This window comes from Diabrotica undecimpunctata, chromosome 1 (genome assembly GCF_040954645.1).
Source record: "Diabrotica undecimpunctata isolate CICGRU chromosome 1, icDiaUnde3, whole genome shotgun sequence".
Lineage (NCBI taxonomy): Eukaryota > Metazoa > Arthropoda > Insecta > Coleoptera > Chrysomelidae > Diabrotica > Diabrotica undecimpunctata.
In genome coordinates this window covers 190,917,406-190,936,187 of record NC_092803.1, presented here as the reverse complement: position 1 = coordinate 190,936,187, position 18,782 = coordinate 190,917,406, and the positions used below count along the sequence as shown (strand labels likewise).

Sequence of the window (18,782 nt, the reverse complement as noted above, 5' to 3'; positions counted from 1 at the left end):
AGGCATTCCCTAATGTACCTATCAGCATTAAGACCACCTCCCTCTAACATAACAAAGAAATGCCGCCTCATACCTTCACCACCAAACGGTACTCTAGGAGCGAAGCAACATTGGGGATAGCGTTCTCCAGGCCTTCTTCACATTCTTTGGCGACCATCAGGTGAATATCTCGTAAAACGAGACTCGTCTATAAATAAAACATTTCTTTAGACTTCCGAATCCCAATCTGTATGATCAAGAGAGAATTCCAAGCGTTGTCTTGAATCAGCTGCGTCCAATAAAGGGCCTGTAGTAGATACATACAAGATGATAAATTTTATTCGCTTAATCTCCTGCTTACCGTATTAGGTGAAACTATGGTACCATAAACTTTTGCCAGTGTCCTAGTCAAAGCTGTAGCAGTAACTGACGGCTCTCGAAGCACTTGCAGCCTAAGAAACCGATCTTATACGGCGTTTATTCTATTGGTCTTCCCTCTGCAGGTCCTGAGTAAGAACCAGTTTCTCGAAATTTTATAAAGCATCGGAGATTGTACTTTACGGAACGCCAAGCTTTTCTTCGATATCTCGAATGGAACGTTCGTCATTATACAACAGCTTGTACTACTTGATCTAGTCTCATTGTAAATTATTCTTTGTTATTGAAATCACTTTTCTTTCCAGAAAAAGCCACCAAAGACGAATACAATTAATTGAACAAGCATTATTTTATAAGTAAATCTTCGATTTATGGAGATTTAACAAAAAACTTAACAAAAACATTTTTGTCACAAAAAATTACAAACTTTTAAAAATTAATGGATAAAGGCAAATTATATTTTGATAAATATATTTAATTATTATACAGGGAAATTCAGTAAAACTAAAAGGAGAAAATTCAAGAAAGGAATTTCACGTGTCTGGTTAATTTTGCTGGGGAGTGTAGTTCCAAAATGTTGTGTATTTTTAATAGACTTTTTCTCGTCCAATTTTTACTAATGGCAAAACTTTCACAAAACTGTTTATAGAGGGAACGTTAAATAAGTGAAAACTTCCAATTACGAAACAAAGCAATTATTCAGCGTATATACTCGAAAAACAAACTTTTTCCATCCGTTTTTGTTTTTCAATCGTATTCTTTGTGTTTCTATTTGAGAGATTTATTTCTATTCAATATATTCGGTAGCTTAGCCCTAATACTAATCTAGTTTTTATTGGAACTTATTTCCCTGGGTGTTTTCCAAATCTGTTTTTTCCGCACCTGAGCCGATGATCATTTGTTTCGATTCGAAGCTACGTAATATACTCCCTTTTTCTTCCTCGGGTTTTATATCAAAGATGCAACGTTCGTATTTTTCAATTCAAATTGGCTGCCGGTAGATTATGTTTCGATGTATAGAATTTTTTATGTACGGCTCTTTTTTAAAATAGAAAAGAATTTTTTCTACAGTCTGGTAATAAAGCAGCCTTTTTGTTTATAATTTATAAAAATGGATATGATTAATAGATAATAATATGGTTTCCTTTTAAACGATCTAGAAATTGAATAATAATTCCATTACATATTTCATCTTGACAAAGTATAGAAACATAAAACAAACACTATTTTCAACATCAGTATATATATATATATAAAGAGTGATCCCGGACTTCCCGGATTCTTATCACAGTACGAGTGATCCCGACCACATACAGTGTGTAAAAGCCAAATGGAATAAATTCATTATTTAGGTTATTGTACATATTTATAAAAAAATCCCGAAACACGTCAAATTTAAATTATAACTTGACATTCTTTAACGTGAAAATGCATCCCCTACCTTCAACCCCCTTAGAATGACAGGTACAACCCCCAATTTTTAAAATAGGAAGTATAGGCTTGTGATATATCGTTTGAAAGGTCTTTTCATTCTCCATTCAAAAATGTTGTCGCTTTCAGGTTTATTAAGATTAATTAAGATAAAATAAATTTAAATAATGTGGTTACCGAAATTCGCTACAATACAATCAAAAACTGAAATGTAATGCAAAACGTAATAAAATGTAGAAAACGAAAAAGAACTATGAATGGTAATGAAGTAGATGTTCAAAATGTTCACCGCGAACGTCTTGGCAACATCCTAATCTCAAATAAAACTGTCTTTTAACATTATTTAACATAACAGGCGTGATCGACCTAATCGCAAGCGTTATTCGTTCTTTTAAGTCATTTAAATCAGAAGGTTTAGTTTTGATTTTATATCCCCATAAAAAGAAATCTAATAATGTAAGATCAGGTGATCGCGCTGGCCATTCAATCGATCCTCGCCTCCCTATCCACCGATTGGGAAATATTGTATCGAGGTACTGCTGGACATTAAAATGGTAATGTGGTGGTGCTCCATCCTGCTGAAACCATATCGTATTCGCTGCAGCTTGGGGGTTTTACTGGATCAGGATATAAATTTGCCAACGTTGAAATGACATCATTTTGAAGTAGTGCCAAATAATTGTTGCCATTCAAGTTGCCCTCAATGAAAAAGGGACCAATGATATTGTTTCCTACAATCCCTGCCCAAACATTAAACTTTTGAGGGTATTGAGTGTGTTCTTCCCTCATCCAGTGCGGATTTTCCGTGGCCCAGTAGCAAAAATTTTGCCGATTAGCATGACCGTTAAGTGAAAAAGTACAGTCATCAGAAAACATAACGTCTTCTAATTGGATAATATTGTTATCCAATATGTCCATCATTTGCTCACAAAAAAAAGTTCTCCTATCAAAATCGTCTTCCATGAGCTCCTGAGTAGGTATCATCTTATAGGGATGCAATTTATTTTCTTTTAATATGTTTACTATCGATGTATGGCTAGCATTGAATGTAGTGGATGCCTGTCTACTCGATGTATGTGGATTTTCCTGAAACTCAAGCAACACATCTAATTTGAGTTTATCACTCAGTGCATTGGCAGCTGCTTTTTTTATCTGCCTTACATGACCAAACTCGCGAAATTGCTTCTCTATTTTACTTTTTGTTCCTTGGGATATAGGCGGTAAATTAGGAAATTTCTCATGAAATAGGCGAGTTACTTCCTGTTGTGTTCGGGTGTTATCTCCGTAACCAATCATTTGTAAAACTGTTATTTTATGCATTTCCGTTAATCTAACCAGTTCTCAGAATTAAATTGAACGAACTTTGTACTTAAATTAAAATACTGACAACTTAAATAAAACAATTTACTAATGCGTGTTAAAATAACGTTGCCACGGAAATTCTCTCGAAAAGTTTTTTAATGGTTACCATCTAAAAACCACATTGCTATGGTTTTTGTTCACTTTCTCATTATCAAGACCCAAACGGGAAATAAGTTTTGAGTATATTTTAGCGAATTTCGGTAACCACATGATTTTAATTTATTTTATCTTAATTAATCTTAATAAACTTGAAAGCGACAACATTTTTGAATGGAGAATGAAAAGACCTTTTAAACGATATATCACAAGCCTATACTTCCTATTTTAAAAATTAGGGGTTTTACCTGTCATTCTAAGGGGGTTGAAGGTAGGGGTTGCATTTTCACGTTAAAGAATGTCAAGTTATAATCTAAATTTGACGTGTTTCGGAATTTTTTTATAAATATGTACAGTAATCTAAATAATGAATTTATTCCATTTGGATTTTACACACTGTATATAAAGAGAGATCCCGACCACATCATAGTACGAGAGATCCCGTCGACCTATATAAGGAGAGATCCTGACCAACGTGGTCTGCTGGACTGGAACTGTCAGAGAGATCCCAACCACCAGTGTCCTGAAATTGTCAGAGAGATCCCGACCACATCCTTATCGCAGTGTCTTGGAATTGTCAGAGAGATCCCGGACACATCCTTATCGCAGTGTCCTGAAACTGTGAAGGCCAACGTGGTCTGGAACTGGCAGAGGGTTCTAGACCAACGTGGTTTGGAATTGTCAGAGGGTTCTATGCCAACGTATCATGACTTACGTATTCGTTTTCCCCATTGTGGTCCAGAATCGGCATACCGATTGCCGCTCAGGTGACGTCAAAACGCTGTTTCATCGATACGCAGTAACGCCCGCCCACAGGGAGCCAAATGCAGTATCTTCGCTGCACGTGGCAACGTCCACTGATAAACATAGACCTGCTGTGCTTACCGCTAGACATAGACCTCCAGCCATTAGCAAAGGACATAATCTTCGCTAATATTGGGATGATTTTGACGTTGAAGGATGCGCATGCCGTTGTAGCAACGTCCACTGATGGACATGGTGCTATGCTCACCGCTAGACATGTAACAGCAACATATTTATTGATTTAAAAACGCAATGTATGTACCATTAGACATGTGAAACACTGTCAGACATTTGACCCATCATGAATCAGATATAAATTAATACTACAACATGTAATAACAAGTTTAGAAACTATGCCGTCAATTTTTGTCGGTACAGTTGACTACACTGGTAAGGTAAACTTACCACTCAAGGGGATGGGGCATTTTGGCCCAACATATTTGTACGGCATATATATCTTATGTAAGATATACAAAAATAATGACCTGCGATCTATATAATGCCGTACAAAAATATTGGTACCAGTAGCAGAAACATTTTCTGCAGTTTGATACAGTATAGATACTTTTTTGCAGTGCCGTACATATCGGCTGGTACAGGGGTGAGAAATCTAGGGCGCACCCTCTATTTTTAAGTAGTACAAGGGAGGTGATTTTAGCCTATATGAAACTCATTGATTTAAATTTAGTTTGCATAAAATAATAACATTTTTGAACATGCCGTACATTTTTCGCGGTAAATGTGCTGAGGAAAGGAAAATTAATTTTTCTCTGATAAGTGGGATATTACGATCAAAAATTTCTATACGTCATTGATATATTTTGTTAATATTGACATCAATTATCAACAAAAACAAAATGCCGTACAAAAAACTGGTTCTAAATTGCTTTAAAAGTATTATAGTCCAGGTTGTGAGGCCGCTCCCGTAGGAAAAATGTTTCTGATTCGGTTTCTTTACGGATTTTCGTTCAAAAATGTCCCCTTTAAAACAAATCAGTAGGTTGACGGATAAAACTTTTGGGCAGAACTTGTTAAAACTATTTTTTTAAACAAATTCCAAAAATCACCGGTTTTTGTTCCATGAAACATTTTTTAGGTTTCTTGGATTATTTTAAACTAAAAAAGTCTTGTCATTTTTCTCTAAAATTGATAGTTTGAAAGTTATAAACAATTTAAAATTTCAAAAAAGCGAAAACGCGCACTCGAGGCTGGAAAACTATTATTTTCTGGATATGAAAAGTATTTTTTTTCAGGTTGCCAAGTTCCTAAAGTGAAGGGCAGTTTTGAGAAGGTCTGTTAAGTTTGTTTTATTCTTTTCACTACTTTCACAATTTATCTTAAGATAAATAATAATAAGTTTTGTGGTGGCAGAAAGGGCCAGTAATAAATTAATAATAACATAGGAATAATGTTTAGAAAATGATAAATTGATTTAAAATGATATGAATAAAAAAGTGGGTGCTTGGTGTAGTTAGATCTTCGTTTAGAGCTCCTTCTCCTGTATATATTTATCTTAAAAGCCGATGGCCAAAGCTTCAGCAAAAGCAAATTTTCTCGATTTTGTTTCAGGTATGTCTGCCGTATAAAGGTTAGAGCTAGCACTGAGCCTTGAGGGAAGTTGTTGCTTAGTTTTCTAACGTCTGAGCATTATTCATATACCTGAAACAGTCTGTTAGTTAGTAAATTGTTCATTAGGTGACAAGTTTTAAGGCAGGGTATGATTTTCATCCAATTATAAATAAAGCCCTCTCTCCACACAGTGTCGTAGGCAGCTATTTTCACGTTTTTCAAATCCAGCATTAATAAATATAGTTAGGGAGACCACTTGGTCACAGCAGCTTCACCCTCTTCTAAAATAGCTTTCTCAATTGGTACAGCAACCTCAATAGTGTTACATATTTTGTTATAATATAATAGTCGTTCCAGTAATTTATAACATCAACTCTGTTTGGCAGTATGTCGATAACTTTCAGGCAGCTTGTTGTCTTTGCCAGACTTTGATTTTTGAATTCTGGAGGTAGTACAGCTGTAGTCACAATGTCACTAAAGAATTTTTTGAGCCACTGCCGTATTTTTGTACCGGTGTGGACTTTAAATTCAGGATATATTTCATCGAAGCCAGCTTCTTTTGCTTATTTCATCCAATGAGACGACACGTGAATATTCTTATGTTGCTGGAGTATTTGCTTTAAGTTGTTTAAGAGCTCTTCTTACAGCCGATGTATGAGTTTTCTCAGATGGAGTTCGGGAGTTCGAAATTATTCTTTTGGCTATTTTATTTGCCTCAATTGTTGCTTTGTTCGAATGTTGGGCTCTACTTGCTTCGCTCAGTTTGCGAATCAGTCCCCATGTCTTCCGACTGAAACGGGAAAAATCAATATGTTGTATGGTAGACTTCCATTTATAAAGTCTAGTTGAGATCAGTGACTTTCGAGTTTGTCTCCAATTTCGGGATACTTTGATTTCACAAATTCATCATTTAGTTTTTGACTTTCCTCCGTCCAATCTGGGATGTAATCCTTTCGAAAACCTCCTAGAGATCCTTTTAGCTTTTCACAAAGTATCCGGTAATTTGCATTTTAATATTACTAATATTACTTTAATAAATCCTTCTTAATTACTCCTATTAATGGCATTATCGTAAAAGAGACATCACAAAATAACTAAATTTATAAATACACCTTTAACGAGTGTACTTCGAAGTAATAAAATTATATATAGTCGTTTGACGTAAACGAAAATCCATTAAAAAGATATTTGCAACACTGCAACGGAAAGATGGAACCGTAGCCAAATCGTTAACATATTTCTAATGAGTCGAATTAATTTACAATAAAAAGATTTGCCAACAGATACATTAACGTTTCTATGCACAATGGTGAGAGCGTTCACTTACTGAGTTTAAAAAATGGTAAGCCCGAATCGGGGAGGGATGAGATTTTTTATTAAAAAAAAATCTCATCTCTCTCATCACAAAAAACAAGGCATTTACCCAACGTACACATACTAAACATAAATGGTTATCCCACTAATAATACTAGTACTGGTAGATACATAAAGTAAGAATAGAAATCTAGACATCTCTTGTTGGTGTTAATTTTCTCTATAAGGTTCTTACTCCATAAGCTTTTTTGTCACTCAACTTATCCTTCTAAGCATCCCTATTTCCTTCACGTGCCTTCGTTGTTTCTCTTTCTGAATTGCCTAATATTCATTTCCGTACATGATAGCTGGCCTTATGGTAGTTTTATAGAATTTTTCTTTTAGTTTCGTTGGAATTTTATCTGAAATTCCACTTAATCCAGCCTAAATACTCTGTTTTTTTTTTCTTTTTGCTTTATGCACATACGATGACCTCTATATTACAATTGAGGCCATAAAAAAGAGAGGAGAATGTCGTATGTTCAATCTGGAACTCGCTGGTGTCTCTCTTTCGCTTTGAGTATGTATATTAGCATAGAAAAATAAAAGCAAAAGGACTATAAATAAACTATATTAAAGCAAGTAAACGGAATAAACAGATAACATACATACAGAATATTATATAAATCCCTAATATTTACAAATTAAAATATGCGTGATAAAGATACAAAAATCCAGTACTTATTCACAACCCAGATCGCTTTACAAAAGATGAACGAATTAGCGTAAAAACACAGCTGTTTTCGAAAACTAAATATTATAAGACGAATTGTGGATATCTATATCACACAAAATGCAGGAGTATGCTAAAATATGATAGGACAAGAAAGGCCAGTTGCAATAATTTTCACAGCTGGTTGTCACATCGGTGTCTATGTAGAGCAATAGTATAATTTTGTATATAAGACAAATAACATAAAAAATAAATATAGATACAAAAGGTAACAAAAACAAAACTACAATTATCTTACAATACCGTAAATACGTGTTTAAATAAACGTAAAATGTTCTGTTATTAGTTAAAGGTAAATGTTCCAAACAAAGGTTAAAATGTCTCAATTCCCGGCATAAGATTCAATAGAGTTCATCACAGAAAAACATGAATTTTATTTATGCAGTATTTTATTTTATTGTATTTTATTGTATTTAAATATAATAGCAACGAAATTCATATACTAGACGGTTCTCGATATAGCAGCAATACAGTTTTGGTAACAAATTGTGTAGGTTTTTCTTAGACATACAGCAACCACAAAAGTATTGATGAAGGCGGAGCAACGTCCACCTCTAACTAATACACGACTGTCTTGTTCGGCCGATGAAACGACTCTCCCTGAGAAAGGCGGTTGGTTAACGAATTGTTTTTTACAAGTTGACGCTACGCGTAGGCGATTCTAATTCTTCTATGTTCACTGTGAACAACAATCTATGAATGAACACTCTTTTGTTTGCAACATTGTATAACAACCGTTTATTGTTTGATAGTGTCTGCGTTTTTGGAAGCGAAATCTTGGCTAACTTTATGGAGATAATCAAAACTAACTGTTAATATTTCAGTAATGTTTCTATTTCTATACAGTTGCAAATCTGGAATAGTCCTACTGTTTTTAAACTTTTTCTCTAAAAGCTTCCTCGTTTATTTTGGTGACCATTGTTGCTTTTTTGTCAAATTGTTCATTTGATAAACTGTCTTTTTTTTAAATCTTTTACATTTTTTTTCTGTTTAGCTATCTTTGCTTCAGTCTCTCTGATGTCAAATTGATTATATAGTTTTGTATAGGCTTCTACTCCTTATAGTTTTGAAGATCTTTGTCCAATCTATTTTTTTGCCATTGTTTATATATTTTTCTTTTCTTTATTTTTTCTTAAACTTCATTTGATTATCAGAAGGTCTCTTTATTTTCAAATTTCATCCCTTAGGTTTTTCCAAGTATTTCAATAGAAGAATAATACTAGTCATATTTCTCCAAATTGTATTAGGACTTCATTGCATGTTACGGCTCATTTTTTTTACCATTTTTGTCCAAAATGTACCTTTCTTCTCATCTTTTAACACCCACCATTTGAGTATCTGTGGTCCTCTCCGATAATTTGCTCATTATTCGATGACCAGCATAAGCAACTTATATTGTTGCAACCCTCTCATAGCTACAGTAAGTTGAATTAGATGCGGCGAGTTGTTTTCGTGGCATGCATGCACATCTACAGACAAATTAGTATCAAGGCCTTAATTTTCTACCCGTAATTAGTAATTCTTTTAGCATTATATAGTCGACTTATTATTGACCGATTTTTCACCTTTCGTTAAGTCGTTTTATGTACGGATTGCTGCTGTTGCTTAGTTTACATTAAAAATTTGAGCTAATTCTTGTGTAACCCACTAAATATAGCTTAACTCGTACTAATATATGTATCTAAAACCTTTTTAATGGTAGACATACTAGCAAATTTAGACAATACAAAATGCCAACATTAAGACCATGTGCAAAAATTGAATACTCCAGTACTCCAGTTGAAAGTTGAAATACTCCAAAGTATTTCAACTTGGAGAATTAAAATTAATTTCTTATCATATTTAGCTATGATTTTAGTTTTATTATAAGTTAAATAAAGTAAAGCAAGTGCGGAAATAGTTTACTAATATAAGCAGTCCGGCTCTCAAAGGACCAAAGTGATAGACTTTTAGGAGATGTTGATTATTTGATTGAGCCAGTGTTCTGTTTTATAATAGATTTGTTTTATTATTTCTGTATGTCGATAATTTTTATTAACAGGTGATTTTGTTTCAGATCTCGGAGGATAAGAGGGTCGGCAGCGATATAGAGATATTCGCTGACATCCGCAGGTTTCACGCTTACACGACGCTTAACGCCAAAAACCAATTCCGTGCTCCTACCGAGTGGGGCATCGTACTGAGACCTGCTTCTATATCTACCGGCAAAACGGCGGACAACAACGACGAGGACGTCGCAGCCGCCATCGCCTCGACGCCATCCTCATCCTCTTTTACTTCTTCCTCTGACCAATTGCGCTGTCTCGCCTGCGATTCTGAGCGAGTCCGCTCCTGTTGGGTCATAGCCATGCGCCTGGCCAAGGTAAGTCTACTTTACAATACTAATTGCCATTAGAGTTTTGACATGTACACACTATTAATTTAATATAATATATCCTTTTACTTATCTAATTATCTATGAATTGAAATATTTTTTATGCCTGCAGTTATGTTAAAACATTGTGAAATGCATGCCCTGTATATAGGAATAGTTCCTTCACGAATGATCCTGATCTTTTAACAGACTCAAAAGATCTAGTTTTTTAAATTATTACGACCCTGTATAACGTTATTATAATTTTACTCTAAAGTAAAATGTTAACGTTAAATTTTTACTCAGTGCGTTCAAATTTTACTCTCTGATTTTGAGTGAGTACCACATTGAAAAAGTTGATCTATTCTATGTTAAAGAAAGATGTTTAGGTTCTTGTTTATTTTCTCCACTGATATGTGGAACTGATCAATAGTGGAACAATAAGAGAACATTTTTTGGAGATTTGCGTGATCTCCACCTATCTATCTTATCACTAAGACTCTAAACCATTATTTATATGTTTTTGTAGTTATTGTAAAGTTAAGGATCGGAAGAATCAATATAGAAATCTTGATTTTTTTGAAGTGAAAGATTTCGTCCGTTCTCTTGTATGAATACTGGTGGAATTTCCCCCTTGTTTTTCCTGAGATTCCCCACGAGTATGGTTTTTGTATCAAGTAGTCTTTCGCTAACGGCACTGACGTGAAATAATTGTCAAGTCTAACTTTTCTACCTGTACCTAATATAGGATATGCTATACGCTTAACAACAGCAGATAAAGAGTTGAATATGACTAACAATATTCTTTCTAGGTACTCGTACGTTTGGTCGTGGAACCAGCCATTTCTTGATTTTAGCCCTGTTCTTGGTTTGTTCACGGTATGGTAGCCATCATCTCTTCTCTTTTAATATCTCGCATATCGAATAAGCCCTAAGTGTACAAGCATGCGTCCTCTACTCATTGTGTAGCATTTCAAATTATATTATAACAATAATAAAACATCCTTTGTATCAAAAAACTTAAATTTACTTACCAGAATTTTCTTTGACCATACAAGGAATATGTCAATATTGAATATGAGAGAAACTCTCACATAGATCTGCAGGCGACTAACAATTATACAATTTCTACTACAAGTCTGCACTAAAAATTTCACACGCTTAAGCATACCGGTGGAGACACTCCAAAAGTCAGCTAGAAGTGGGGGAAACAGTGCAGATGATTTATCGTTTGTAGAATATGTATATTTAACGGAAGCGTGAGAGAAATGCTCATAGTGCTAGTGATGCAGGGTTATAGTATTTATTTAAGGCTATCAGTTAATCCACTTTTCACCAAGGCAGTGCAATATAATTATTTATGAACAAAATTTATTGTCTCCTTGTTAGTCCCTTTAAGGCATTGAGACAATACAAGGCAATACAACTTAATAACATTAAAAATATAATTCTCATTTTTCATAAAAGTTGCAATGACAGTTGGCTGTAACACGAATTAAGTTTATGTCTAATACAAACATCTAAGATCCTACATTTTTGAAAATATTTGTAATAAAAGTGATTAATTTTAACATAAAAGGTAAAGAAAGTGAAAGCAATAGATTCTGCATTTAATTAATCTAAATCATATGTTAAATTTTAAAATAATCATAGAATATATAAACACAAACCATGAAACTTCAAATAAAATGAAATATTACTTGAATGTTCTAATTCAAACAATTCTTGCAAGAATTGCGTGTTCATATGCACATTATTAACATTTAGAATTGCACGGTCTTTCGGTGCATGTCATTGCCGCGGTGTGAAGTCGCTTTTAAGGAATAAAAATTAAGGCAACCATATTCGTCATGAACAAAAAAGCTGTATTCATTCCTTGAAGTGGCTAAAATAGCCTAAGCAATGATTAACAATCCCAAATCATAGAAATCTCAACTATTTTTAATTTAATAAAAGAACGTTATAATAGTCCGAAAAATAGTAAGAAGTCCGAAATATTATTAAGGCAAATACTGAACCACTACTAAATTTCATACTTAATAAATATTTATTAATGCGAACAATGTGCTTGCATCTCCTTGGAAAGTTTAAGTAAATCAAGTTTGTATGTTGTAGTGGCAGACTCTAATAAGGGTATTAAAGTTAACGGCATATTTATTAATAACATCAGGTATGTCGATGATACAGCCATAGTGGCAGATAACATCGAAGATCTTCAATGCCTTTTAAATGATCTAACTCTTGCAAGTGAAGCTCGGGGTCTGAAAATAAATATCAAGAAGACAAAAACAATGATTATAACTAGAAATAATTACCCCAACGCAAAGATATATGTCTCTGGAGAAGAAATCGAACAGGTCAGGCAATTTAAATACTTGGGTTGTTTGCTGAACGAGGGTTGGGACCCCAAGAAGGAAATAAAGAGCAGAGTTGAACAAGCCAGAAATGCTTTTTTGAGGCTTCGTAAGTTTGTGACTGATCGCAAATTGGACTTCAACCTCCGATACAAGATGCTTAAGTGTTACGTGTGGCCTGTTCTCTTGTACAGAATGGAAGCATGGACGTTAAAGGCCAGTTCCATTAACAAACTTGAAGTGTTTGAAATGTGATGCCTACGTCGAATGCTTAGAATATCATGGACGCACAGGGTCAGAAATGAGGAAGTACTCAGAAGAGCGGACTTACGGGAACTTTTTAGTTATGTAAAAAGTAAGAAGACTGCATACTTGGGACACATATTACGAGGAGAAAGATATACTTTTTAGCAACTAATACTCGAAGGGAAGATAGAGGGTAGGAGAGGTCTGGGACGTAAAAAAATGTCATGGCTGCGCAATATTCGACAATGGACAGGAATTCACAGCTATGAAATGCTTCTCATAGCTGTGGATTGTAACATGTAACATCTCACCTGACAAGACGATGTACGGTGGACATCTACGCAGAAATGCACGGCACCTTAAGAAGAAGAACAAGTTCTCATCAATTAGACAACTTCCCAGTTTACTCTTGATAACGTTCATGCTTGAAAATTGTTTCAGCTGATCGTAAGAGTCAGGAATAGTATTCCAAGTGTTGAAAATTATTATGACTTCCTTCTTCAGGTCATTCTAAGCAGATCACTTGTGTTGTGAACTAAGATAACATTTTTTCTTCTCCAATATTTCCAATTCAACACACAGACGTTGGAATTTAGAGCGCCATATCCCCTTGTTATTTAAATCCAACAATTGTATTTCAAAGCTACCAATGTCAGTTTCAAAAGTAGAAAATTTCAAGTCGGTTATCGGAGCATAAAAAGGATTTTTGACAAATGCTAAAGTTGCTCCGCTGTTTTTAAATTCGTGAAACCTGCTGAGAAATGCTTCCGTCATATTTAAAATTATTGTTTTAAAATGGTGTTCATCAATAGAGTAATTATTTTTTGGCGATGGTTCAACAGGCTCAGAAAGTGAAAAAATGTTTTCCTGTTAAGATCCTGAGCGAAAATAGATAAATGGATCCGAAGATTTCTTACTTGGCGAAACTAAAATTCAGATATTTGCCTACTGAGCCTTCTACAATATACAAAGCAGACAGATCGATGAATTAGCTGATAAGGGGAATCAAAAATTTGCATTCCACAACCTGTCGACCCATCATGGCAAAGATCCTTCGTGAATTAGTTTCTAGTACTCACGAACATGAGTAAATAAATACATCAGAAAGACATTTAAGATTTAATTTTAATTCAGAGCTCCTACCATCCTATTATACGTATTTAGACCTTATAGAGCGACTTATGGAGAATCTCTGGATTGAAAATAAATATCTCTCGTCATAAAAGAATAATTATAAAAATAATTAAATATAGTCGTTACAACGCCATCTAATCTTCTTCTTCAAGTGCCATCTCCGCGGCGGAGGTCGGCAATCATCATAGCTATTCGAACTTTTGAGACGGCTGCTCTGAAAAGTTCATTTGATGTACATCCGTACCACTCTCTCAGGTTGCGCAGCCATGACATTCTACGCCTCCCTATGCTTCTCTTTCCTTGGATCTTTCCCTGCATGATCAGTTGGACTAGTTGGAGCAAGTTGTATTTCTCTCCACGTGTAATATGTCCGAGATATTCCAATTTTTTTGTTTTTATTGAATTTAAAATTTCCATTTCTTTGTTCATCCTTCTCAGAACCTCTTTGTTTGTGACGTGTTCTGTCCATGATATTTTCAGAATTCTTCTGTACACCCACAGCTCAAATGATTCCAGTTTTTTCATTGATGTAGCATTCAAGGTCCAAGATTCCATTCCATAAAATAAGGTCGAAAAAACATAGCACCTCGCCAACCTAACTCTTAGTTCCAGTTTTAAATCCCTGGCCATCTAATATCAATCATTAAATCGCAAAAGTCTTTCTGCAAAAATGAATAATTTTTTTTCGAATGTTATTACTTTTTGGGTTTCCTTTCCCTTGTAGTTATAAAATATATACGATACGAACAGTTTCAGCCGGTAGCTTGTACATGGTTTGTGTTTATGTTAACGAGAACTAATAAAATTAAAATCGCTGTTCGTGACGTATTTTTAAAACAAAATAAAATTTTAGTTATACCTATCTATCGTTTAACTTAAACCAAAAACTATACATATTCTCGATTTATAGCTCAATTATAATTTATCAAAATTATAATTATAACTTATCAAAATTATGTTTTAATTTTTTTTTTAATGAAAATATTGCGCCTTTCGTGGATATTGGTATCAAGGAGACAAAGTGCCACATGCGGCTCTGAAACCGCACTTTAGGTACTACCGACTACTAAAGGCGGGTACACATTTGCGAGCAGAACTGTTCGCGAACCGTTTGTGAACGCTATATTCGTTAATGTGTACGGCAGAAAAAACCGCTTGCGTACTGTTTCATCGTGACTCGTCGCGAACCAAATTGTTGCGGTTTATTTCACGACTTCAAAGGAAGCTCGGCTTTCAGTTTGGACGGCGCTTACTAGACGCAGCGAACATTTTTATTGTGTCATCAAATCGACATTGTGTGAATGACGTGTTCCTTCCTAGAGAGACGTGAGAAAACAGTAAACTGATTATTGTCATAGACGTATAAATAAAGATAAAATCTTTATTTATACGTCGATGATAACTGTACATAATTTTATTTTTGTTAAACAAGCAAAAACAGGAACATAAATCATTACCCAAATTATAAATAAAATGAATCATTTCGCACATGTGTGTTCGTTGTTGGTTTGTCGCTTTCCATGGATCGAGATAAGTATGCGATTAGTACGATGTAGAATATTTTTCAAGGATCTGTACGCGTACTGTACGTATACCGTTCGGCTCGCATATGTGTACCCACCTTAACAGTATAAAGGTGGGTACACATATGCGAGCCGAACGGTATACGTACAATACGCGTACAGATCCTTAAAAAATATTCTACATCGTACTAATCGCATACTTATCTCGATCCATGGAAAGCGACAAACCAACAACGAACACACATGTGCGAAATGATTCATTTTATTTATAATTTGGGTACTGATTTATGTTCCTGTTTTTGCTTGTTTAACAAAAATAAAATTATGTACAGTTATCATCGACGTATAAATAAAGATTTTATCTTTATTTATACGTCCATGACAATAATCAGTTTACTGTTTTCTCACGTCTCTCTAGGAAGGAACACGTCATTCACACAATGTCGATTTGATGACACAATAAAAATGTTCGCTGCGACTAGTAAGCGCCGTCCAAACTGAAAGCCGAGCTTCCTTTGAAGTCGTGAAATAAACCGCAACAATTATAACATGGCTTCGTATAGACGCAATGTAGCGACATCTGATAATAAAATCGTAGACTAATTTTCGAAACCAAATTCAAGAATTCCGCTTTAATCTGTGCCTTCTAAGAATTGCAAGGCAAAAACAGACGTTGATAAAGGTGTTAAGAGAGACATGGGGAATCTAAAACTTGCATTCCACAACATATCTTTTCAACTAAGCAAAATTCTTAGCGAATTGGTTTCTAGTACTCGTACAGAGTATATCGAAATAACAAGGAAAAGACAGTTAAGATTTTATTTCACGTATAGGGAGCTTGCGCATCCGTTTATACGTATTTCAGCCCAATAGGCATCATCAGAACGGCTTTCGCAAGCGCTCTGAACGTGAAATAATTCTTCTTTGTCTTAGGAAGCAACTATAACATGGCTTCGTATAGACGCAATGTAGCGACATCTGATAATAAAATCGTAGACTAATTTTCGAAACCAAATTCAAGAATTCCGCTTTAATCTGTGCCTTCTAAGAATTGCAAGGCAAAAACAGACGTTGATAAAGGTGTTAAGAGAGACATGGGGAATCTAAAACTTGCATTCCACAACATATCTTTTCAACTAAGCAAAATTCTTAGCGAATTGGTTTCTAGTACTCGTACAGAGTATATCGAAATAACAAGGAAAAGACAGGTAAGATTTTATTTCACGTATAGGGAGCTTGCGCATCCGTTTATACGTATTTCAGCCCAATAGGCATCATCAGAACGGCTTTCGCAAGCGCTCTGAACGTGAAATAATTCTTCTCTGTCTTAGGAAGCAACTATAACATGGCTTCGTATAGACGCAATGTAGCGACATCTGATAATAAAATCGTAGACTAATTTTCGAAACCAAATTCTGTTTTTGCCTTGCAATTCTTAGAAGGCACAGATTAAAGCGGAATTCTTGAATTTGGTTTCGAAAATTAGTCTACGATTTTATTATCAGATGTCGCTACATTGCGTCTATACGAAGCCATGTTATAGTTGCTTCCTAAGACAGAGAAGAATTATTTCACGTTCAGAGCGCTTGCGTAAGCCGTTCTGATGATGCCTATTGGGCTGAAATACGTATAAACGGATGCGCAAGCTCCCTATACGTGAAATAAAATCTTACCTGTCTTTTCCTTGTTATTTCGATATACTCTGTACGAGTACTAGAAACCAATTCGCTAAGAATTTTGCTTAGTTGAAAAGATATGTTGTGGAATGCAAGTTTTAGATTCCCCATGTCTCTCTTAACACCTTTATCAACGTCTGTTTTTGCCTTGCAATTCTTAGAAGGCACAGATTAAAGCGGAATTCTTGAATTTGGTTTCGAAAATTAGTCTACGATTTTATTATCAGATGTCGCTACATTGCGTCTATACGAAGCCATGTTATAGTTGCTTCCTAAGACAGAGAAGAATTATTTCACGTTCAGAGCGCTTGCGAAAGCCGTTCTGATGATGCCTATTGGGCTGAAATACGTATAAACGGATGCGCAAGCTCCCTATACGTGAAATAAAATCTTAACTGTCTTTTCCTTGTTATTTCGATATACTCTGTACGAGTACTAGAAACCAATTCGCTAAGAATTTTGCTTAGTTGAAAAGATATGTTGTGGAATGCAAGTTTTAGATTCTCCATGTCTCTCTTAACACCTTTATCAACGTCTGTTTTTGCCTTGCAATTCTTAGAAGGCACAGATTAAAGCGGAATTCTTGAATTTGGTTTCGAAAATTAGTCTACGATTTTATTATCAGATGTCGCTACATTGCGTCTATACGAAGCCATGTTATAGTTGCTTCCTAAGACAGAGAAGAATTATTTCACGTTCAGAGCGCTTGCGAAAGCCGTTCTGATGATGCCTATTGGGCTGAAATACGTATAAACGGATGCGCAAGCTCCCTATACGTGAAATAAAATCTTAACTGTCTTTTCCTTGTTATTTCGATATACTCTGTACGAGTACTAGAAACCAATTCGCTAAGAATTTTGCTTAGTTGAAAAGATATGTTGTGGAATGCAAGTTTTAGATTCCCCATGTCTCTCTTAACACCTTTATCAACGTCTGTTTTTGCCTTGCAATTCTTAGAAGGCACAGATTAAAGCGGAATTCTTGAATTTGGTTTCGAAAATTAGTCTACGATTTTATTATCAGATGTCGCTACATTGCGTCTATACGAAGCCATGTTATAGTTGCTTTCTAAGACAGAGAAGAATTATTTCACGTTCAGAGCGCTTGCGAAAGCCGTTCTGATGATGCCTATTGGGCTGAAATACGTATAAACGGATGCGCAAGCTCCCTATACGTGAAATAAAATCTTAACTGTCTTTTCCTTGTTATTTCGATATACTCTGTACGAGTACTAGAAACCAATTCGCTAAGAATTTTGCTTAGTTGAAAAGATATGTTGTGGAATGCAAGTTTTAGATTCCCCATGTCTCTCTTAACACCTTTATCAACGTCTGTTTTTGCCTTGCAATTCTTAGAAGGCACAGATTAAAGCGGAATTCTTGAATTTGGTTTCGAAAATTAGTCTACGATTTTATTATCAGATGTCGCTACATTGCGTCTATACGAAGCCATGTTATAGTTGCTTCCTAAGACAGAGAAGAATTATTTCACGTTCAGAGCGCTTGCGAAAGCCGTTCTGATGATGCCTATTGGGCTGAAATACGTATAAACGGATGCGCAAGCTCCCTATACGTGAAATAAAATCTTAACTGTCTTTTCCTTGTTATTTCGATATACTCTGTACGAGTACTAGAAACCAATTCGCTAAGAATTTTGCTTAGTTGAAAAGATATGTTGTGGAATGCAAGTTTTAGATTCCCCATGTCTCTCTTAACACCTTTATCAACGTCTGTTTTTGCCTTGCAATTCTTAGAAGGCACAGATTAAAGCGGAATTCTTGAATTTGGTTTC

At 35.0% G+C, this 18,782-nt stretch overlaps 1 protein-coding gene across 3 annotated transcripts in view; it reads left to right on the top strand.

Moving 5' to 3' along the window:
- The window catches only part of LOC140432788 (growth factor receptor-bound protein 14-like), a 945,246-nt gene that overhangs the window by 690,759 nt on the left and 235,705 nt on the right, over positions 1-18,782 (top strand). For all 3 annotated transcript variants that reach the window (XM_072520900.1, XM_072520899.1, XM_072520898.1), the window contains exon 7: positions 9,762-10,067. In XM_072520900.1, the coding sequence (XP_072377001.1) occupies positions 9,762-10,067 (306 nt within the window). The remainder of the gene's footprint in view (positions 1-9,761; positions 10,068-18,782) is intronic.